Genomic DNA, 23,808 nt, shown 5'->3' on the forward strand with positions numbered 1-23,808 from the left:
AGAGTTGGTGGTACTGATACAATCTCCTGGACTCATCGTCATCTGATCTACTTCCTTCTGAAAGGAATGAAAGTGAATCTGGGAGAATACTTCTTTGAGAGGATCTGTGAGGCAATCTTCTCAAGCAAATCTCAGAGGAAGACAGCCATCGCTTATCGAAGATTACTTTCAGACCTTCTGTATCAAGGTCATGTTGTTCAGAATCTGAAGAAGTTCCATCCAGAACTTGTGGAAAAGAAGTTCACTCCTGAGATTCTGAATGCAAGTTTTCTAACCAAGATGTGTCTCATCTCGTCTAAATTGGTTCCACCTCCACAAGAGTTTACAGCCAGTCTTGAAGATCGCCTGTATGTGGATGGATATCCAGTAATTTCTGAAATGGATGCTGAGCACATCATCCAAGATTATCTGGAAGTTCTTAGAAAAGAAGGGTATACTGTTGATAGGAGTATGGTCCCTCCAGCTCCTGTAAACATGTACAATCCTAAGAGGAAACCTAAGAGGAAAGCTGAACAAGAAAAACCAGATCTTCTTGCTCAGAAGAAGGTTAAAGTAGAAGAAGCTGTTGCTGAGCAAAGAACAAAAAGGAAACATGAAGCTATTTCTGGAAAAGCTGCTGCAACTTCATCAAAGAAGCCTATTGTTATTGATGAAGAGGAAAGTGAAGAAAGTGACTCCTCTGAAACTCAGTCTGAATCAGAAACTGAGTCTGATGAAGAAACTCTGAGTACTAGGATGCATCAGAAACAAGTTCTTGATCCCAAAGGTAAGTCTACTAAGTACATCTTTAATGAAGCTGAAATTGGAATAGGGTTTACCAAACCTCTTAGAACTATTCTTCCCAACATTTCAACTTCTGATAACCCCCTCTCTGAGCTAGAAAAACATCTTAGCCCTGACCCCCTCAATAATCAACCTTTCACTCATGAAACCCACAAATCTTCATCACCTTCTAAAACAAAATCACCTCAACCTCAACCCCAACCACAAAAAGAATCATCTGACATTCCATCATCTGAACCTCAACCAGATATTCCAACTGCTGAACAAACCTCTCCCACAAAACTACCCTCTCCACATAAATCTCCTGAACCAACATCTGAACACAAATCTCCTGAACCATCATCTGAACACATATATCCTGAATCAACATCTGACATCTCATCTTCTGAATCAACTCCTGAACCAAATCCTAATCCACGCATTCATACTTGTGCCTCTAAACCTTCAGAAGCAGAAGTTGTCATCATTGACAACCCTGCTAATGAATCAACAAAACACTCTCCCATTCCCAATATCTCACCCTCATCCTCTGACCCTTTTGGTAACCTCTCCAATCAGCTTTATGATGATTTACTTAGGTTATCCCATATTCAGGACAAGTTTTTGGTGTGTCCCTCTGATGTGGATATGGAGGTGTCACTTATTAAGGCTAAAATCTGCAAAGCTCTGGATGCTATGGGTGATGAGATCAAGACTGTGATTGGACAACGGGATTTGGATATGGTACATCTGCTGAATGACAGCTTAGCAAGAGCTAGTTTGAAACGACTGACTGGGTTTAACCATGAAGAGCATGAGCGTGCTAAGCTGGCTGCTATTGCTGCTACTGCAAGGCATATGTCTGTTTTTAGGGAATGCTGGGTGGATTCCAAGCTTTTCAAGAGCCTTGAGGATCAAAGAATTGAGAATGAACGTCTGGCTGAAGCTGCTGCAAGACTTGCTGAAGAAATCCCTGAGCTGAACCAAGAGGATGATTAAGATGCTGATATTCTGATGATTGATTATCCTGAGGAAGGTGAACCCTCCTCTGATAAAGGCAAGGCACCTTTGGTTGAAGATCAGGCACCTTTGGTTGCAGATCAGCTGCAGATTTTTCAAGAAGCTCTGAGGGAGCAACAAGAAGGTTTGGAAAGGCAAAGGACAGCTCACCTCAATTTGGAATCTAAAGTGGATGGTCTAGTTTCCAACGTGGGTTCTCTGAATGACAAATTTGACCAGCTCTTAGCCTTTCTCAAGAAACCTTAGGATTCTTTGCACCTTTTGTCTGTCATGTTATTTATCTTCTGAATAATCTTATTTTAAATTTTCACTTATTTATTGGTTTGATATTTTTTTTTTTGCTGTGTGATGTTTACTTTTATTTTCTTTGATAAACAAGAACATAAGAACACAAGATGAATTTAAAAGAAAATTTTTATTGATGATCTAACGATGTTGAGTACATTGGCTAAAAGAAAAAGACGACCTAATCCTAGTCAGAAGGATAATACTCAGAAGAAATCTCAGATTTCTCCTCAGGATCCTCTGATGAAATTTCTATAGGCTCTGGGTTCTGCTCTTCTTCTTCTTCCTGTTCTTCTTCTGGAACATAGCTCGCCAAGAACTCAACGTAGTCAGCATCATCTTCATTTTCTTCAGCTTCAGAATCTGATGAAATGATTATAATCTCAGCATCTTGTGGTTTCTTGTTGTCTTCTTTATCATTCTCATCTTTTTCGCGTTCTTCTTCTTTCTTTCTCCGAAACTCTGCAATACGTGAACTAAACCTTCTCATTCTTCTTGATTCTTCTTGATATACTTGTTTATTATTGTTTTTGTGTGAAGAATGTATGTTAACTCGTTTACCTTTTATAAACCCTTTAGCGCGTTGTTTTTTGTTTTTGAAATAAATTCACCTTTGTAACAACCACTCTTCTTCTTTGACTGTCTTGGTTATCTAAATTTTTTTTACTTTTTGATAATGACAAAAGGGGGAGTAGTTACGCATTAATTGATAAGCGATAAGTTTCAAAGCTGAAACCACGCTCACGCTTTTATCCGTTAAGTTAAAAGTTGTTTCTTTTAAGTTTGTTTTACGTATTTCAATGTGGAGACTAAGTAAGTTGAAACTGAAATAAATTTCATAAGTAAGGATAAGTTAAGAGTGCAATTTTAACTTAGCCTTATGAGACTTAGGGGGAGAGCTTGCAAACCTCTCACTCTGAAGAAAGATATGAAATTTGTTTTATCTCAAATTATTTTAATCTTATACTAAATTAAAATATCATGGATAAAACTTAAAGCTTAGGCTTTAAGGAGTATCAATCTTAGGGGGAGCTTGCAAACCTCACAAACCTAAGAGAAACATGATAAGTTAATTTAACAACAATTGTCAATTAATACTTATGTTTGTCATCATCAAAAAGGGGGAGATTGTTGGAACAAAATTGATTTAAAAATGTTTGCCCCTAAATCTATTAAGGTTTTGATGATAACAAAGTATTAATAAACAATTGGAAGGACTAAAAATTTAATTTAAGTGTGCAGGACTTAGATTCAATTAAGCTCTGATTAATGATCAGAAGATAAGGACTTCATAAGTTGTAATCTTCAGACGATGAAGTCTTCAGAACTTCTTAAGGTTTTAGCTTCATCAAACTCTGATGATCTTCTTGAAGTTTGTAAAGATTCTCTTTTGCAAGTCAACTCTTCTACCAATGAAGAAAAGGACCTTTCAAGCCTGATCAGAACAGCTAATCTCTTTTTGTCTGTCCTCTTTTGAGAACTGGGTCATCAGTTGTGTTAGCTGAATAAGGAAAGTTTTCTCTGCAGTAGTCAAAGTACCTGAAACTCTTTCTCAGTTTTGGATACAACCAAACTGCATCAAGACAGGCTGCTTGAAGACAAAAGATTATCTACTTCAACGGTCTTCTTTGCAACGACTCTTTTCTAGTCGTATATATTCTAAAGGAATCAGTTATAAATTTATAATCAAGGATTATTAACACGCACGAACAAACTCTGAATTCCTCATACAAAGCTCTGAACCTCTGAACTGTGTTGTTGCACTTTTAGTTCAAATATTTAGTATTTGTTCTTGTAGGTTCTGATTAAGAGCTGTTGTATACAATCTATTATTCATTTCATTTGTACTTGAGAAGTCTCTTGCTTGTGTGCTTGAGCATTGTGGTGAAGTCTCTTGCTTGTGTGCTTGAGCAGTTGTAATCTTGTGTGATTATAGTGAAATCCCTTGGAAGTGCAAGGGGACTGGACTACTCTCGTTTTGTGAGAGGAACCAGTATAAATTGCTTGTGTGATCTCTCTCTCTCTCTGAACTTGTTTTATTGTGTTATTTATCCGCTGCTGTTGAGGTTAAGTTAAGAACTTGAAAAAGTTTTAAACTTGACTAAAACACAATTCAACCCCCCCCCCCCCCCCTTCTTGTGTTTTCACACCTTCAATCCACACGAAAAGTTTATTTCAATTCCACAAGAAAGGTTTATTTTCAATAAGATAAGATATATACTTGATGTATTGGTAATTGTAACTCTAATCCACACGATATGTTTATTTTCAATAGTAGTTAGATATGCAAAAAAGAACAATTATTTCTATAAAAAAAAAAAGGAACAATTATAATTGAATGGCCATGTTAATAAGAAGAACGTTAGAGTCACACCCTCAAACACATCTTTTTAGACACACTTCTTTTTATTGGGCCAACTCATCTCCTATTTTTAATCATGAATCAGTTACTATTTCAACCTGATAGACCATTAATCGTTTCCTTTCTTTGTTTTTTTTTCCTCCTATTTTTTATTCGAATATTAATTAACCTTTCAAAAATCATGTCAAATTTTGAAGATGGTGATTTTAAGTTGGAGAGAAGAAAAAAAATTGAAGAATAAAGCTTCTAGGAAGGAGGAAGAAGAAAATATCGATTTAATACCTTCAATACAAATTTTTGGGTTTAGAGATATATGAGTCAATTTCTGGATTTAGAGAAATAAAAAAAATATGATTTTGAGTTCAATTTCGTTTTTTTAGATTTGGTCCTTCTTTACAATTTTATTTTTGGATTTAGTCCCTCAGTGGACGACTCAACATCATCTTTGACACATCATCTTCGTTTACCGGGTCACACCACGTCAGCCTCAATTTGCCACATATGCATTTTTTTAACAAACTTTGACATCAGGGAACAAAATCAAAAGGATTTGCATATTCAGAATTTTTTTAAAAACAATAAAAAATACATAGACGAAAACCAAAAACTCACGAACTTACGTGAACGAATTAGTTATTTAAGTTTTTTTTTATTACAGATTCTCTTCTGTTGATTACTGGTTTGTTTGCACACTATGTGCATATCAATTAAATCCCTATTAATATTATCCTTGTCAAGTTTTTTTTGCTAAATAACATCATATAGGCACTTAATTTTTTTTCTTCTTTTCATAAAGTACATAGAAGTTATGAAGTTGGTTCAAACATTAGAAGTCAGGTTAAGCAAATTGAATAAACCCAAATCTGAAAATTCAATTGTTTCACATAATATTGATTTGTTTTAAGATTTGGGGTAGGTTTGAGTTCTTTCAATTTTTGCTAATTTTGTTCAGATTGTTCATATTATTCAGGGAAGGTTAGTTTGAAAAAGAAAAAAAAAAAAGAAATCAATTTTATTGAATTTTCAACCTAGTAACCGGATGACAAGGTGATTTTTTATTGTCCAGGTATTTGTGTTTGTTAGGGGCTGCTTCAGTTGATACCTAGTTTCATCAACTTGTGGCCTGCGTTTTTTTTATCTTTGTTCTATGAGTATAGCTTTGTTATGTTCCCCTCCTATCTAAAAATAAAATTCAAAGTTGCAATCATCAGAGATTCCAATAAAACTACCCAGATTTAATCCATCCCATCAAAATGTCTACTTTGTTGTTTATGACACCACCATTGCCTCTTCGAATTTGTTTCATCAAACTGTAAAACATTTTATCATTATTCTGGTAAAAATAATGTAATGTTTACAAACTAGAAAACAATATTTGATGAGTATTCCGGTAAATATGTATGATACAGAATAGTTTGTGTGAATGTTCCAGAGTACTTTTTTTAACTATTCCGGTTTCAATTGAAAAACTTTTGCGTAAATATGTATGATCCTTCATGATGATTTTGAAGAGTTACCCATATTTCTTTAGAGTTTAATTGATATACACCGACGGTGTAAAATAGTTTTGCACAATCGTCCAATAAACACTCATTATTTTGCCATGTCATATCAAGAAAGTGGTGTGGAGTGGGGTGATGTGGCGGAAAACATGGTTGGTATTGGTTGACAGTGTAAAATTATTTTACACCGTCGGTGCATATCAATTAAATCCATCAAAATTATGCTTTTAATTTATAACAAATGAGTTCAAAATAACTTACTTTTTTTAATTAAATTCTCATTCTGATAAAATAATTTCTAAAAATACAAATTAAAAATGTAAGGGACAACAGATGAAAGATACACGTTCGAGATTAATTGTAATATATCATCACGATTCACAATGTAAAAGTTGGAAAAGCATTTCCGTGTGATGTGATAATAACTGGGTGAGAATTAAGCAATTGCTTTAATTGTAATGAAAAAATGGGTTTAAGACCCAAAGCAAACAGAATTAATACTTGTTACAAATGGCAATTGCTACTTGTTACAAATGGCAATTGCAGACATATCCTAAAATGTTAGTCCTAGCTTGGTCAATTAAGCAATGGATTTATAAACTCTAAAAACATGTCAAGTAACAACATCTATTGCACTTTGCTATTGACGAATCTTCTTTGCTAAATGCCCAGTCTTTCGCTTATGACGACTGAAATCAGACACAAATCTGAATGTTTGCCCACAACCTGGTTCGGCACACGCATAAGGACGTACACCAGTGTGCACTCGAATATGCTCAGTTCGAGCCCATGCCCACTTGAAAGACATCTTGCACCCCTTCCAGGGACATTTCAGGGGACGGTCATCTTCATGAACTCGCCGGTGCTGCACCAGATATTTGTGTGAGAAAAACTTTTTTCCGCAACCTTTTACTGGACAGACATTTCTCTTATGGTGCAACAATTCTTGTTTTGATTCAAAACTCATGGTGCATCCCTCAATGTCACACTGATGTTCTGCTTCCTCGTCCTCTGTTTTGGGATCGCGAGCTGAAACCTTTGTAGCTGTAACATCCTTTGCACTTTTCCTTTTGGTTTGCTTTTCTGTTGATTTTACTTCAGACTCCTGAGCTTTTTGGACCCTCTTTCTAAGGCGTGTGCTAGGTCCACCTTCTTCCTCCTCTTCCATATCTAAACTAGGCTCTCTGGAGCTACCAGATTGTTTACTCCGCAAACGAGAAGGCTGCTTTACTTGCTGAGCAGCCTTTGATTTCATCCGCAACCCAACCCCTCGTTTCACCGGAAGTGTCTGGTTTTTTATCTGGAGGGATTTGGATTGCTTCATTTGTCTAAGTGTCTTTGGTTTGGATTGTTTAGTTGGATGAGTTCTCTTGTACTGCTGAAGAGAATCATCTTCCATTTCGTTATTTAAACTCATATCATCTTCAGCCGAGTCATCAATAACTTCTTCATCAGTCTGTTTGGTGTGCCTCCTGCCCTTAGGAATTTTTTTCTGCTGCTTCTGAAAGTGATCATCCAGTTGGTCATCAGACATTTCATTTTTAACTTCTCTATCAATGACTTTGTTTTTCCTTCTAGAAATACTTGGTTTCTGGTTTAGAAAGGGATCCTTCAATTGGTCATCAGACATTAAATCTTCCCCTACTACACATCTGGCTTGCCTGACTTTGACTGTCCTTCTTTGGTACTTGCGACAATAGACATTCGCTTGGTTATCTGATACACTATCCTCTTCGGTGAGGTATTTGGCTTTCCTACTTCTAGAATTACTCCGCCACTGCTTCTGCATGTTCAGCTCCAGTTGGTCATCTGATATCACGGAATCTTTTTCAGCAAGGGATTTGCCTTGCCTTTTTTTAGGAATTCTATTTTGCTGCATCTGACAACCATTCTCCATTTGGTCATCAGAAATTGCATCTTCAATTATGCAGTTGGCATGCTTGTTTCTAGAAGTCTTTCTGTGTTGAAGTGAACCAACATCCAAAGAATCCTCTGAAATTGAGTCTCTCTCTGTATATTCAACTTGCTTGCTTCTAAGTTCTCCCATCTGATGACAATCAGAATCAAGGTCCATTGCATCATCTGAAACCGCATCATTGTCAATAAATTTAGCTTTTTTGACATTAAAACTCATACGTCGCATGCGATAATCATCATCAAGCGAATCATCAGAAACTAAATCACTTTCAGCTGCACCATCTTGTTTAACAATCCTCCTTGGCCGAGGATTGGGTTTATCTTCAGCGGAATTATCTAAAACCACGTCTTTTTTAACAAATCCTCCTCTCCTGGTTCGTCTACTGCCTATGGTCGTTTTCCTTTTCCTACCTGATTTTGTAATAGCAGTTTCAGTTTTGGGGGTACTTCCAGATGCCTCAATTTTCACATTAGGCAATACCAATCCATGTAAACTTTTCTCATCCTCAACATCTTCAGAATCCCTTTTTGCTAAAAGGGGATGGACCTGATTAGACATCCAAACTTTACCGCACCATTTGCCAGCAACTACCTTTTTATGCTTGTCGGACCTTCTCTGATAGACCTTTGGTTCTATGGGCGAGCTTGCTTGAGTGCTACGACCAAATGCATAATATATAACAGAATTGTAAGGCATCTGCTTGCTATAAAGGGGAGAGCGGCTAAGATTTGCACTATAAAAGAGATTTATTCCTAGCTTTACAGCCCAGTCCCCATTCCCAGGAATCGCTTCCTCGCTATCCACAGCTAACTGGATCCTCTCCTCATCCTCTTTGGTGCCATGCCTGTAGGTAATATTCTTCCACATGTAATCAATCCCCAAATCTTCTGCCACCAACTTTGCTTCAGCCTCTATCTTGGGATAATCTAAACATGTAAAATAAATAATGAATGATTTGCAAAAAAGAAAACCAGTAAACTGTAAGCAACTACACAATATAAACACTAGTAAAGTAATCATAATCATGTGAGATGCAGATAAAGAATATAAAGTTAATCAATAGCAATGAGGTGTTAATACACCAACTATTATTGATCCATGAAACTAACTGAAAAAAATACTTCTTTTCAAATCTTTTTAGACATCCTCCTGACTATAATATATCATAGCTAAAAAAGTTCCAAAGCTGAAATATGAGAACTAGTAAAGAGTAAGTTTCCTACACTGCCCATCACATTAAAAATTATACAATACCTTTGCAAAAGTCTATGGCTTGAAAAATAGTTAAAAAAAAAAAGGGGGCAACTGCTTTAAAATTAATATTCATGATTTTTTTTATTAGTTAAGAAATCAATAAATAGAAAGAATTTTATTTCAAAAACTGTGCTTCCCAATAAGAATGTTCTATTTTTGGTTCTTAAGGACACCGGTTAACATAAAGAGTTCCATTTAAAATTTATTTTTACTCAAGAAATTGATTATATAACGAAGCTCTCCTATGTTTCTAGTTTGAGAAAAGCTATACCATTCTATGTGACCAGCTGCATAGCATACATGAAAAGAAAAAGACACGAAAAGGAGGACCACGAGCAAATAAATAAATGTTTAATTTTTTGGCAAACAAATGTTTATTTTTAATCTGTAGATAATGTATAGAAATTTTACCCTGTCAGTGAATCGTATGATGCCATTTATTTACAAAAGAGTTCAAAGCTTTTACTAGAAGTAGGAACAAGAGCATCAAAAAGCAAAGGAATATAGTTATTTTGCAACAACTTGGATATGGGATAAACAAGACTACATAAATGCATAGTAAATCAATCAACCCCAGACCTGGATGGCACAAGAGCAATATGTGGGCTCCACCTATTGGGCGAAGTTGCTGTTCTGCATCTACAGCATGCTCTAGACAGAATACATGCATTCTAGATGAGTCTTCGTCACATTGCGGTACCAATAAAGCATTTTTATGATTGACAGCAACCATGGCTTCAACTGACAGTGATTTTTCAGCATTATTAGCATCTTGGGAACTATATGTGGTGGAATAAGGCATTTGCCTTGTATTTTCCAATGCAACTCCTGAAGTGGTTTTATAATCCTGATCCTCCAAAGATTGGTCACAAGGCTGACTCAAATTACCCTCAAACCCATGTGCTTTGTAACTAGTACTCTCTGAAAGAATATCATCTTTATCATGCCTAGTCATAGGATTATCATGGGAAACCTGAACATTAGAAGGCAAACTTTCTGATGTAGAGTGTATTGTATTTGATTCATGATTGTCAACTGCATCTTCCTCAGAGTCGGAAGAATTTCCATATGCTGAAGCTAATAATGCAAGAGCTGTATTAGCATTTCCTCCTTCAGTATTTAAAGCCTCTACTTGGGCATTTTTCTCTGTCCACTCTACATCACAAAACAAAGCGGATCAGACATCAGTACTTTTACCTAAATCATTCCTGAGGAAAATAAAAGCCAAGAATTTATATTTGTCAAAATTTTGAGAGATAACAAATAAGATGTAAAAGCATTTGGTTGCTTAAATACCTAAGTTGTGTTTTCAAATGTACACTAAAGGGCATTAGTACATGCTCCTGTTCTATTATTATCCCAACTAAAATCCTATCATATCATCATGACATTTGGTACTATGTAACAAATGACCAGTTTATGACACTGGTGGCAGGACAACTCCGCTTTTTCAACTATCACAAAACTCAAGATAAAATCTTTTAGTCTTCCGGAGTTCAGAATTTGAATATCGCTACCAAATAACTCAACTATCTCGGGTCTATAGAAGCCCAAAAGAAAACAAACCAACCTTCTAAACCCCAAATACATAAAAAGAGAAAAGAATAAAGCCCACAGACTAGCTAGTTTATATACAACCATTTATTCACAAAAGGAAGCATTTTAAAAAGAACAGGAGGAAGGAGGATAACTATTTCCAAACAGAACAGAGATGTAACAGAAAAATATCTTGGCAAAAAACAAGGAGGGGTGACAAACAAGAAAGCCCCAGTCCATGCCCATGCAAAGACCAGTAAGAACCTACAGGCATAACATCTGTATTTCTGCTCTACAGTAGGAAAAAAACAGGACCGGTTGGCCATGCAGTTCAGCAATTACATATAGGACACTGACCAAATAAATAGAATGTAGACATACTTCCTAATGAGCATATGAAACAGGGCCAAAAAATACCCAGGATGCGTAGTCATTATTGATTTTCTTTTTTGTTGACAAAAAGTCATTATTGATTAGAACCGAAGAAACCAATAAACCATTTTTTTATACAATATGATACAAAATCTGAAATACTAGAAATGGAACTTGTAAAACCTGCCTGTATGAATATTTGGCTCAGGAATATTTTCATCTTCACCGGCAACAGTAAATTTATTGCTAGGTACTCCAGAACCAACAACCCAATCATTAAAGAAGCTACAGTTAGCAGACATAAGATATCTTGCTGCTGGTTCGCTAGGACGTACAATAGCAACACATGAAAAGTTTAATAGCCCACACGTGACACACGAAAACAGTCTCTGATCTGACAATCCATCTCCTTGACTAGTTTCACTTTCCTTGCTTCTATGAAGCTGCTTGGAACTTGAAGGGGATGTGTTACTGTTTGCATCAAATGGGGAAATCCCCTTCCCTTCGGACAACAGATTAAACTCGCCTTTCACAGAATGAGAATTTTTTTCTTGAACGATTCCACAATTCCTGTTGAATACCAGATCATCAGAAACAAAACCTTTTGAGGAATTCATTCCCTCAGAATTGCATACATTAATGGAAAATCCAGGGTTCACTTTTTGTTGCCGACATCCAACACGTAATTTTGAGCAAATAGAAATGTCAACTGAACTGCGAGGAAGAAGTACTACAGAAGATTCTTTTCCAAGTACATGAAGCAGATCATTGTTTCGTAACACATCCTGGACAAATAGTTCTTTAACTACAGAGTCTCCTTCACCCTTCTTCTTATCTTTAAGACGAGAACTCCGTGGTCCCGCACTGATTCCCCCAGGGACTCTGTATTGAAAGAATAAGGATATTAACAGGAAGCATATATTAGAATAGCTATATGGTCTTCAAAAACAAACAAACACACACACACACACACACACACACACACACATGTTAATGTATTATCTAGAATGATTCATCCAAAGATTTTAAAATTGGGGAGTTACATCTTGAAACTCCATTTGGTTAAATAATTCAATAAGATATTGGCGACACTCTTACAAAAGACTAGAATAGGGAAAGACAAACCTTGAACACAAAGCTAAGGCAAGGTCATAAAGTAACTGGAAATGTGAAACCATGGGAGGATAATTTATTGAAGCCCTCCGAATAGCAGCATCCTTGGCAACCCTCAACCACTCAGGTGTTGCAATGTTTGCTGCCTCTCCACAATTAAAACCTACACAATATACATTCAAAACATTAGCACTCAACTATTGGCAGAAGAAATATTAAAAAGGCTAATCCCTTCCCTCTCAGAGAGAGACACTCGTTGACCCTATGGGAAACATTCTTAAATAGTGTGTTGTACCATGACTAAACCCTGTGTGATAGGCTCTTGGAAATGTCACAACAAATTCTCCAGCATTTTGCACTAACCTGATTCAAAGCAATTGAAAGTTGAAGTCAAGATGCATAAAAAGTATGCACCACCATACATAAGCACTGAAAAAAATGGTCTAATGACTACTACTATGATTACCGACACCCATAATTACAATATTAAAAAATATATCAGTAGATAACAGAGAGGTTAAAAGGATGAGGATAAGATATTCCTTCAAAGAAAAATAAAATAAAAAAAGGTTCCATTGAAACTAGGGGGAGCAAAGATTGAGTGCAGGAGGGATTTTACTCCTCTCCTCTTCCCTCCCCTCCTAAAAATTGAACCAAACAAATAAGATTTAAAATATTACCTCCCCTCCCCTCCCCTCCAAAAACCCAGAACCAAACACACTATAAAGGGAAAATAGAGGGAACCAAGCATGAAGCATGCAGCTAGGCCTAGGTCCCATCTCACAGCATATAAAATTAACGCAAGATTGTAAATAACCCACAGGCCACAGCAAAACTGACAGTGTAGGCAATTAACGCTAGGTTTAGCCAGATGATTTACCAAACAGGAGTATCACAAAATATAGTATGACATTCGATAAAAATTAGTACCTGCAGCATGGAACACCTGCACTAATAAACACTTCTGGTGACATCACTGTGGTTTTCTCACCAAGAATAGAAAATGTAACTGTTCACAGGAAACAAGAACCCGATAAGGTATGTAACATGTGCACTCAAATATAAACACAAAAGTTAAGTGTCATCCTTTCACTTCAACATATGGAAATTACTACCAGTTACTCTCAGCAATACAAGATTGGACCAATCCATATTCCTCATTGATTGAAAAATAAAACATGATACATCAAGACTAAATAAATGAAGATAATAACAATGAAGACAACCTGGACTGAACACAAAACCTAGAAACGAGATAATTATAATAAGGTGGTGTATTTGTAGAGAGTACATCAAAGAAGATGGGTGCATGTTCAAATAAGGGTAGATTCCTAATTCCAGTCAAGTAAGATTTCACTAAATTAAAATTATCTTCAATCAGTAGGCTCATTCATTGCCTCCTCTAATTTTCCCATCTTTCCTTATTACAATTAGAATTTCACCCACTTCTAACAGGGTGAGATTAAAACAGAGATAAAAAAAAAAACATAAACTCTTTGACTAGCAAATTAACAACGGTGCCTTGCCTTAATCTGAAACTCGGGATTGTGGGAAGATGACACAAGACATGCATGCAGAGAAAGAATGAGACAAACTACAAGACAATGTACTAGTAAAAGATTGAAAGGTTGCAGGAAAACAAGCTCTAAGAATTGGTTCTATATGAGTTTTTACAAGTTTAGCAAAACAACTCAAAAGAGATTCCTATACAATACAAATTTACTCTGAAGAAGTGGTCTACATAAATCAATCCCCAAATAACTAACAGAAACAGAACATCATAAACCTTATAATGCAGGCAGAAACAGAAGCATATGAAGATATCTATTTTCAATAATAATGTTGGAAAACAGAAGTAAGGAAAATGGTGAGACTCTAACCAAGAGGGTTAATCTCTCCACCATAGCCATGAACCCTAACAACATCCTCAAAAGCAACAGCAGCATCTCTAGGAACACCGTACCAAGTCTTGGAAGCACCCATATGAAGATAATTCAAGCTATGAAGATCGTGATCTTCAACATGCCAAGCAAACCAACTAAAAAGCATAGCAAGATAAACCATGGGTGAAGTAACCCCAGGAATCTCCTCCTTCATAAACCTCAACAAAGACCCTTTTGCCCTTGAAACCCCTCTCATGTTCCAAGCACTATGAGCAACCGAAGCAGACTCACCGGAGTGACGAAATTTCGACGACGACATCGAAAAAGCGGAACCAGGCATATCATTTGCATATTCAACTGAAAAAGGTTTATCAACCGTCGCTTTCCAAAACAGTGTTTCCATTTCAAGAGCACCACCACCATTACCCTTCTTCTTGCTATGCTTCTTCAGGTAACTTTTCTCAAACCATTTAGCTTTTGCTTCAAACTCCGTAAAGGTGTAGTGGTCCCCACTCTGCCAAACGGGTCGTTTAACGGGTCGGGACTTACGGGGACAGAACCCGATCTGTTGCTGACGTGTAGTGAATGTGGAATTAGGTAGTGACCTGTTTAGGTTAGCTATGGCGGTTTTCTTAGGTGAGGGTGGAAACGGTGGAATGATTTTACAGATTCCGTATTTGGAAGCTTCTTTTTCGATCTTGAAAATGTAACCGATCGGATCTTCGAACTCTGCTGGAGTAGGTCGGTATTCGGGGGCTACTGGCATGGATTTCAGCCATGGGAATACGTCAGCGTTTGATTCAGAAAGGGCCATGGCTGAAAAGAGATTTTTGTGATTGTTATTCACATTTATGAAAAAAGAATAAACACTATCGCGAGTGAAAAGGGTTATAGTAAGGAAAGCAAAGCATATCACTGATATCAGTATTAGTATTACTGTGGATGGATGGATGGATGGATTTCAGGAACCGTGTTTTGTGCCACTGTTTTCTTCTCTTATTTACCAAACTACCATTTTCTTTGTTCTTTCTTTTTCTCCTTACTCTTTTTTTTGTAATTTAATACTGTGAAATGTTAAAGATAAAATATTTATTTATTAAAAAAAATTGTTTTTTTCAAGATCAAACTATTTATGAATTTTTTAACAACTAGACGCTTACCCGTGCGATGCACGGGTCTTATGTTATGCTCTATTTTATATTATAATGTCAAAAAATTATTTGTATAAGTAGTAATTTCAAATTGAAATAATTGGTATTATCAAAATAATAGTAACAATAAAAGTTATCTAAATGTGATATAGATGTTAAATATGTGTTTATACATTTAAAAAACTTATTTATTTATACATCACATTTGAAGTTACTTTGGTATTTTCTTCGTTAACATTGGTTAGCAATATCTTTAACTCATTCTTTAAAATAACTTTGGAAATGACAACATATAATTGACCATGAAAAACAATTGACGTTGAATAAGGCATGATTATGAGTTGGATAAACTACTTTATTATTGAATTTGTCATTTATATTAATTTGAAACTCATTGGAGCAACGATAAACCAACTTAACTCATACTCAAAATCGAATATGATAAAAATCATGCGGTGCATACCAACCATTAGTATTTTTTTTTTTTTACTAACATTAGGAAGTAGTCCTAACAATCGACCAACTCCTTATATACACAAAGAATAGACAAATTTTGAACATTAACTATTTTGAAAAAAAAACAATAAAATACACAAAATAATAAAATTTAAAAAAATTAAAATGGATAAAAACCCAAAACAATAATAATAATAATAATAATAATTATTATTATTATTATTATTATTATAATTATAATTAGTACCACACATTAAATGGATGTAAGTGATGTGGCTAAATGAAAGGTTTTGATTGGTTTGTGGATTAGGGTTTAGATAGACAATTAGACAACTATCTAGGATTTATATATATAGATATAGATATAGATATATATATTTGGCACATGTTAGTATGGACTTTAATATTTGATTTTTTTTTTCTTTCGATCATTTTTGTTTTTAGATTTAAAGATTAAGTTTATATAAGATTTTAATTAATTTAATTTCTATGTACTCTTTAGTGTTCACAAGTAAATTATGAAAAGGTGTAATCACAATTTGAGAGATAACTTAAAGCTCACTTATTTGTAAGTACCACTAGCTTTATCTTTTTAGGAGGAACCTAAGTCAAGTCCAAGATTATGATGTAAGGCATCGATTTCGGCTGATTTTCTTCTGCAAAGGTCTCATATTTTTTGACAGATTATCTATAAAGAGTATGGTACGAGTGAGAAGAACAAGTATGGGTCTTTCATGATCTTCCTTTTACAGGTAGTATATGTGCTTGATAGGAACTCCTAAAATTGTGGGGTGCGTTCTGTCTATATCAGTTAATATGTGCTGAAGTTGAATTCTTTGAGTTGTTAAACAATAGATACGTGAGGATTTTCGCCAGACCGACTTACAATAGTGAAAATAGAGTACTCTTGTCGCCCGCTTGACTCTTATTGAGTAAGATCAGACGAGAAGCTCGCACCCGGCTCCATAGAAGATATGAGTATTTACGATGCTTTGAATAGCAATCTTTCGTACCTCAACAAGTCTATTGATAGAAAAGCTTAATAGAGTGACCAAGCTAAGACCTTAGACGAAGAGAGTGTCCAACAAATCACGCCAAGCAGCCCTACACTAAACAAGTCGTATTCTCGGTTGCTTTTTTTTTTTTCTCCGGAAGAGTCTGCCTTTTTAATGTGTGATTTCCCCTCCAGGGTAGGAATAGGGATGTTTTTAGTACAAATATTTTAAGCAAATCACTATTAAAAGTATTTTATTTGATTAAGGATCATCAAATTTGTATGAGCAAAATCCTTTCCATTGTCATTCAACAAGCCCATGTTGTTATGGCAATCATTTTTTATTATTAATTAAAAATAATTATTAATTAATAAAGTAACGGAGATTCAAAAAAGAATAAACCATAGCTTCGTTGACTCTTTCAAAATCATTCTTTATTTGAGAACTAGCAGGACACCCGTGCGTTCGCACGGGAGTCGCGGCGTTGCCGCTCCTCACTTGATAACATAAAATAGTAATTTATTGGGAAGTAGATTAAAAAATTAAAAATTGTCACAAAAAAAAAACCTTATGTCTCTGTATTAATATTTGAATATAAATGATAATGTAGAAATTATGGAAAAATAGGCTACCTTATTAATATAGTAGTAAAAACATAGGTCTTGTAAAAACCACAAAAAAATTATGTCCCTGTATTAAATATATGAGTATAAATATATCCTTTTAAAATTATTAAAAAATAGGTAACCTTGTTAATATGTAAGTGAAAATACAGGTCTCACAAAAATCATCAAAATAATTAGGTCACCGTATTAAATATGAGTATAACCCGTAAAATTGTAAAACAAAATAGACAACTTAATTAATATATAAATAAAAGTATAAGTCCCGTATAAATCACAAAAAAAAAATCCATATTAATATATGAGTATTTTATAGGTTCCGTAGATGTTATAAAAGAACGGACAAACGTATTAATATGAGTAAAAAACATAGGTCCCGCATAAACCACACAAAAGATCAGGTTATCGTATATTAATATATGAGTATAAATATAAGTTCACAGAAAATTGTTAAAAACTGGAAATTTTATTAATAAGAGTAAAAACATAGGCTCTGGCTCTGCGTATGTGTATGATATAAACTGTTGTTGTTTTGTTTGGCACACCTTGTGCCAATCACGACTCATTATTGATAATAAAATTCATTTTAGTTTGTTCAAAAGGAAAAAAAAACACAGGCACCGCAGAAATCACACAAAAAATTATATCTTTCTGTTAATGCATGGGTATAAATATATGTCAAGAATGAACAACTTTATTAATATATTAATAAAAAATATATGTCTCGTAAAAATGAACAAAATAATTAAGTCCTTGTATTAATATTTGATCTAGTATAACCCGCGAAATTATAAAAAAATAAACAACTTTATTAATATAAGATTAAAATTATAAGTCTCGTAGAAATAAAAAAAAAAAAGGTTATCTTATTAATTCATGAGTATAAATATATATAGGTCCTACATAAATTATTAAAGAACATGAAATCTTATTAATAAGAGGAAAAACATGTGCCACATACTTTTTGCTTTTTCATAGCCGCCCCACAATAACAACATAGTAAACCATACTTTTTGCTTTTTATTCTTGTTCATCTTCCAAAGAGGGGTTATTTTGGATCAATTTTGATCCGAAATCACCCCATTTTGATTGTTTTATATATTTTTTTATTTAAATAAATGATTTTCACACATTCTTATGTTTCATTTGAGTTTTCTTTTGTTGTTCTTGTCTGATGTTGTTTTAATCCCGTCTTAGTGTAGAGTTTTTTGTCTTGAGTTCGCGTCTTGGTACAGTGTTCGGTTTAATTCCGTTGTAGTACAATGTTTGTTTTGTTTAGATTTGCTCTGATTCAGATTCAGTGCAGATTGACACGTACTCTACTTACTTGAATAAATGAATATTGTTTGTTGTTAGTCTAAAAAAAAAGAGGAAAAACATAGGTCCCGTAGAATTCACACGAAAGATTATGTCCCCATATTAATATACGACTATAACTTGTAAAATTGTAAAATAAATAAACAACTTTACTAATATATGAGTAAAAATATAAGACCCGTTGATATATAAAAAAAAATTAGGTTCCCGTATTAATATGAATATAACCCGTAAAATTATTTAAAAAAATAGGCAACATAATATTTTATTCCTATTTTTTCTCCAATAATTTTGTTCCGCATAGAAAAATCTCATAAGAACGAAAGTCATATCTTTCTTGTGTGATTTGTTTATGGTTTTGTTTCTCTGACTCTTTGTAAAATTTTGTAGTCTACCTCGATACGTCTTATGTTGGGGAGGTTGTCTATGTTAATATATCTCATTTTGGTTTGTTAAAAAAAATATTAGTCCTTATATCAACAACAAAAAATCTTTAAAAAAAAAAAACTTCTAAAAAATGTCATTTATTTTTCAACTTTGTATTTAATTTTTACTAATTTTTTTAACTAAATGTATCATTCGCGCGCAACTGTAGAGAATAATCCTCTTGAGGTAATTGACAATTTTTATTGTTTTTGTCTCACCATTTATTTACGGGAGTTTTTTAGTTTTTCTCCCACCATATTCTTGTATTAAATTTATTGAGTTGAACTACAAATTGAAAATTAACTTGATTAAATATTGGGTTGAATTCCATAAATCAAGTTGAGTGAATCTAAAATAACAAAACATAAACAATAAATGATAAAAAAAAACCATACATTTGTTGTCTTATTTGGTATAATGCACTTATGACGTTGAAATAAAGAATTCCATTGAATCTCTCCTTTTATTTCTACATGAATTTTACTCTCTTATTATAAAAAAGAAAAAAACAATAAACACTTCCCCTTTGGTTCAAAAAATATAACAAATTAATTCATATGGCTTAGTGGTAAATGTAATAAGAAGTGTAACTAAAAGGTTAAGGGTTCGAATCCTACTAAAATATTTTTTAGCATTTTTCTACTAACTTTTTTTTTTTTATAAAGACACAAAATAACCCTGAATTGATTATGTGTCAAAAAATAGAAAAGGGGCAAATTGGGAATTTCATAAGTATGTTATTTTCTTATATAGTAGATTTTTTTCAACATGGTGTCCATTGTGTCAATCTGTGACTCTCAACTTTCACCGGCCCTAACTTCAATTTTCTTTGAGCTTTCTTCATTCTTCACCTGTAAGAGGTGGTTTTAGATCATTTTTGGCCTAAAATCACCCCCTATGCATACTCTATTTTCTTTTGTTGTGATTTTGTCGTCTAAGTGTGGCGTTGTGTTGTTGGTTGTTATTGGTACAACGTTTGATTTACCGCCTTGATGTGGTGTTCGTTTAGTTCATATTGAAAGATCAGCTTCAATCAATTGCAGATTCAATCAATGATTTGAGAATCATCGTTGCAGATCCGGAAGCATTGACACTCTGGTGACTTTAAGGTTATCACATTATTTGTAGGCATTTTGCCGTTGTATGTTATTAACATGAATGTCGAATGTCGTGAGTTTGTTCGCAAATTCATCATTTTATTTTTAGCGATATTGAATTCGTATTTGCATTTGATGTACTCTATCAATTATTGGAATGAATGAATATCGTTTTTTTAGTCAAAAAAAATAAAAATTGAAACTTGTTTAATGTTGTTGGATTTTTATTGGTGCTTTATTTTATCAAAACTTATTTATTTTGAAGAATGACATTGATATTGCGATGATGTAGCGTTAAGACTGAATTAACTATAAATATATGATCGTGTTGACCAGAAGAATGCGACTTCGCCGGCGTTTGCGGTGGTTGAGAGAGTTGAGACCCCTGTTGAAGCGGAGGGGGGTTGTGTACCTGCAGGCACTCCGACGCTCAAGTCAGTTTGTGTTTGTGAAGGTTTTCTTAGCTAAATAATGCGTACCTTGCAAATGAAGTGGAGATGCATATATATAGCCCCCAGCGCTGGGCTAAGGCCCTTGATGGCATTAATGGCCATCAAGTGGCTGCCGGAAAACGGCTAAGGAGCCATGATGTGCAGTTAATGCTCATCATTCCGGTGTCTAGACGTTACAGAAGCCATGTAGAAGTAGTCGTTGGTATCCCGAGCATTTATGGTGTGCCCAGTGGGTAAAGGTCAGATCGACTACACAAGCTCGTTGGCTTGTGTACAGAGCTTATAAGCTCGGCCCAGAACAGGAGCCCCCCAAGTTGTTATGCTCTTTACTGAGGATAATAACTTTGGAGTCACACCATCTGATGCTATACGAGGGAAACGGCACTTCAGGAGCGTTTGCTCGATTCCTTGAGGAAATTGGAGTGATAACTCCTATGATCCGCTTGGTTGATAGTCAAGGTTTTCAGGGGAATCCACGCTATTTTCCAAGACAGTCAACTCCGAAGCTCGTGTACGTCAGACGGGTCAATTTTTGGGAATTGCAGCCGCTCATTCACTTGTTGTGGGCCTTTTAACAAAGGTATTGGGCTTTCTTGAAAAGAGGCAAGTTTTTCTTATAAATACCTTGCTGCCTTTTCTAACCCTCACTCGTGTTTTCAGGCAAGCAAGATGGAACGGCAGAATACCAAAGAAGTTGCTGATAAGGGGAGTTCTCGCAAGGGCAAGGGAACCATGCCTCCCAGGTCTCAACCCCCTCGCCGGTCTGCTCGTTTGAGGCGTCCCAGAAAGGCCAAGTTTGAGGTGATCGTACTTTCTTCTGATTCTTCTGACTTGGACGAGACTGATGAAGATTATGCTGAGTTTCTGAAGGTGTATAAGCCTGAGGACTCATACCCTCAAGTTTCAGCCTCTAGCGGCGAGGAAGGCTCTCAGAAGACGGTGGAATCCAAGCCTGTAGTCGTAGTGGAGGTTGATTCGGATAACGAGCAGTAGATGCTCGTTCCCTTTTGTACCTTTGTTTCTTGCTCTGTACTCTGGCCCTTTGCCCTTTATAATAATAATAACAAAGTTTTGATCGTTTCTAGTCTTTTTCTTTCGAAATTCACAATTATCGAACTGTACATTTTATCGCGAGCATACACTTAGTTTCGAGGTCCACAATTGTCGAACTGCACATTTTATCGCGAACATGTGTTTAGTTTCGGGCGTTTACCAACTTCGTAGGTATCGTAAGAGATTGCTTTGGTTTTGCCGAAAATCTCGGATGGATGGCGCCCGAAATTTCGGCAAGCGCGTTGGACGTTATCCTCCGAGATCATAGCGTGTTGGTTTTCGCGAGATTTGCGTGCAGGTGGAGGTGACTTGAAGGGACGAGTCGTTTCGTTTCCTTACGCCACGTGTGGAGGCTATCAAGGTAGCACTCGAGTGGCTATTTGAATTATTTTTGGATCTCGAGGCCTTATCAGGGCCGTTAGATTTTCGCGCCTTTTGGTTTTTCGAGAGGGCGCTTCTGGATCGTTGGATCGCTTCCCATCACACCTGTTGGATTAAAACGACGGTCCAGATGCGTGGTGGCGTGATTTGGCGTATGCGGTCGCCTTTGCCTATATATATGAGGAAGGGTCATTTTTCGAAACTTTTACAGTTTCCTTGCAACCTTTCCTTAGTTTTTTCTCCTGCTCCTGCTTTCTCCACCCTCCAAACCGCAAGCTTCGTGAGTTTCACTGTCTCTTTGGCGTGTTCCTTCGACCATTCTCTACTCCGAAGCTTCCCTTTCTTTCCGTCGATCAAGTAAGTGTTTTCTTTACTTTCTCTGGTTTGAATGGTTTGTTTGGTTCGTTTGCCTGGTTAGGATAGATGTTTAGGGTTCATCAAGGCTCTTTGGATAGGATTTTATCGATTTATGATGCTTTAGACTTAAATGTTTAGTCTTGGCTTTAGGTCGTCAGTGTAGCGCTTTAAGAAGCTTTAGGCTGTTAGTGTACCCTTGTCTGGGTTTTCTTACGCTCGTATTTAGGGTTTTCTGAGAAGTTTACCCCCTTTGTTATTGTTTTGCGATTGTGGCGTGTGGCCGACCACGCGCTCGCTTTTATCCACGCCCTTTCACTTGATTTGGCGGTGGAAGGGTGGATTTGATGTTGCGAATGTCGAATTCACGTTTCCTTCCTCTGCTTTCAGGTAATCGATGGAGGGCGACCAACCCAGACCGGAAGAGGGCACCCCGCGTTTGATAGTGGATATCTCGTGGGTAGCGAATGAGGCTCGAGAAACGCCTTCCATCTTCTCTGGGTGCACTGGCGGGCATAAAGAGATGTTCTATGAAGTGGAGGATCCCAGTGTTTCTCATTGGGAGATTCGGGTCCCTCCGCCCGGCAGAAGGATATGCTCGAACTGGGGTTGGGGAACGATCCCAGTGTACCAGATTATCTTTGAGCACATGGGGTATCGCTTGCCCTTTACAGATTTAGAGGTTGCTGTGTTCCGATATCTGAGGGTGACGCCGTCGCAGCTGCACCCGAACTCCATGGCCTTTCTTCGAGCATTTCAGGTGACGTGCAAGTTCCTGAATATTGCTCCTACCCTCAAACTATTCTTCCACGCCTTTTTTCTTCAACGCTCGTGTCCCAAGGGCGAAAAGGCCAAAGGAAAGGCGTCTAAAAGTGGTGAGGTCTTGGAGGGTAGTAGGTTCGGATGGGTGTCCTTTAGGCAGAGGAGGAGCCTTTTCCGTATGTATGAAGATTCGATCCGGGGTTTTAAAGAAAGGTACTACGCTGTTCGTCCCATTACTTCGGAGGGATGGAAGCACGTTTGTTATCGGGGGGTCAAGAGGGACGCGCGTGGAGAGATTGTCAGAGATCCGAGCGGTGCTGCTGTAGAGGTGGATTATGGTACTTTTCCCTTCTACTGGAACAAGAGTCATTACGACCTTCTTCCTCGGGATTTGACCGTTCAGAAATCCGACCTAAGCCCGGAGGAGGCCGCGGATTATAAGAGGTTGGAAGATTATGTGGGCTCCTTTCCCCAGGCCTTGTTGGAGGATAGTGACGGTAATCTTATTCGGGACGCGGCTGGTCGCCCGAAAAAGACTCCGAAGTTAATTGATACCAAAAGGCTGTTGGCCTGTAAGACTGATGGGGATGTGGCCGCTTTTTTCCGTATGCTCTTATTTTATGTCCCTTTGTCTCTGTTTTTTGCTCGGTTTACTTTTTTAGTTTTCCGTTCTGGCTTACTTTGCTGATTGTCTCTTGTTTTCTTCATGCAGTTGAGATGTCAAGTGCTCAGGC

The 23,808-nt window shown here is 36.2% G+C and overlaps 1 protein-coding gene across 1 annotated transcript; it reads right to left on the reverse strand.

Moving 5' to 3' along the window:
* Positions 1-6,342: 6,342 nt before the first annotated feature.
* On the reverse strand, positions 6,343-15,052 carry LOC123897024 (lysine-specific demethylase JMJ705). Its single transcript, XM_045947520.1, has 7 exons — positions 14,005-15,052; positions 13,055-13,133; positions 12,420-12,487; positions 12,137-12,287; positions 11,199-11,893; positions 9,683-10,258; positions 6,343-8,775 (listed from the first exon to the last, which is right to left on the reverse strand). The coding sequence occupies exons 1-7, from the start codon at positions 14,819-14,821 to the stop codon at positions 6,572-6,574; spliced, it is 4,590 nt and encodes a 1,529-aa protein (XP_045803476.1). The 5' UTR covers positions 14,822-15,052; the 3' UTR covers positions 6,343-6,571.
* Between the last annotated feature and the right edge of the window lie 8,756 nt (positions 15,053-23,808).

Source organism: Trifolium pratense, linkage group LG7 (genome assembly GCF_020283565.1).
Source record: "Trifolium pratense cultivar HEN17-A07 linkage group LG7, ARS_RC_1.1, whole genome shotgun sequence".
NCBI classification, from domain to species: Eukaryota; Viridiplantae; Streptophyta; class Magnoliopsida; order Fabales; family Fabaceae; genus Trifolium; species Trifolium pratense.

Excerpts from the sequence above, each read along its gene's own strand:
- LOC123897024 (XM_045947520.1), bottom strand. The coding sequence starts at position 14,821 with ATGGCCCTTTCTGAATCAAACGCTGACGTATTCCCATGGCTGAAATCC. Across the intron at positions 12,488-13,054 it reads GCAGGTGTTCCATGCTGCAG|GTTAGTGCAAAATGCTGGAG; the intron begins GTACTAATTTTT and ends GCTTTGAATCAG. Across the intron at positions 11,894-12,136 it reads GCCTTAGCTTTGTGTTCAAG|AGTCCCTGGGGGAATCAGTG; the intron begins GTTTGTCTTTCC and ends CTTTCAATACAG.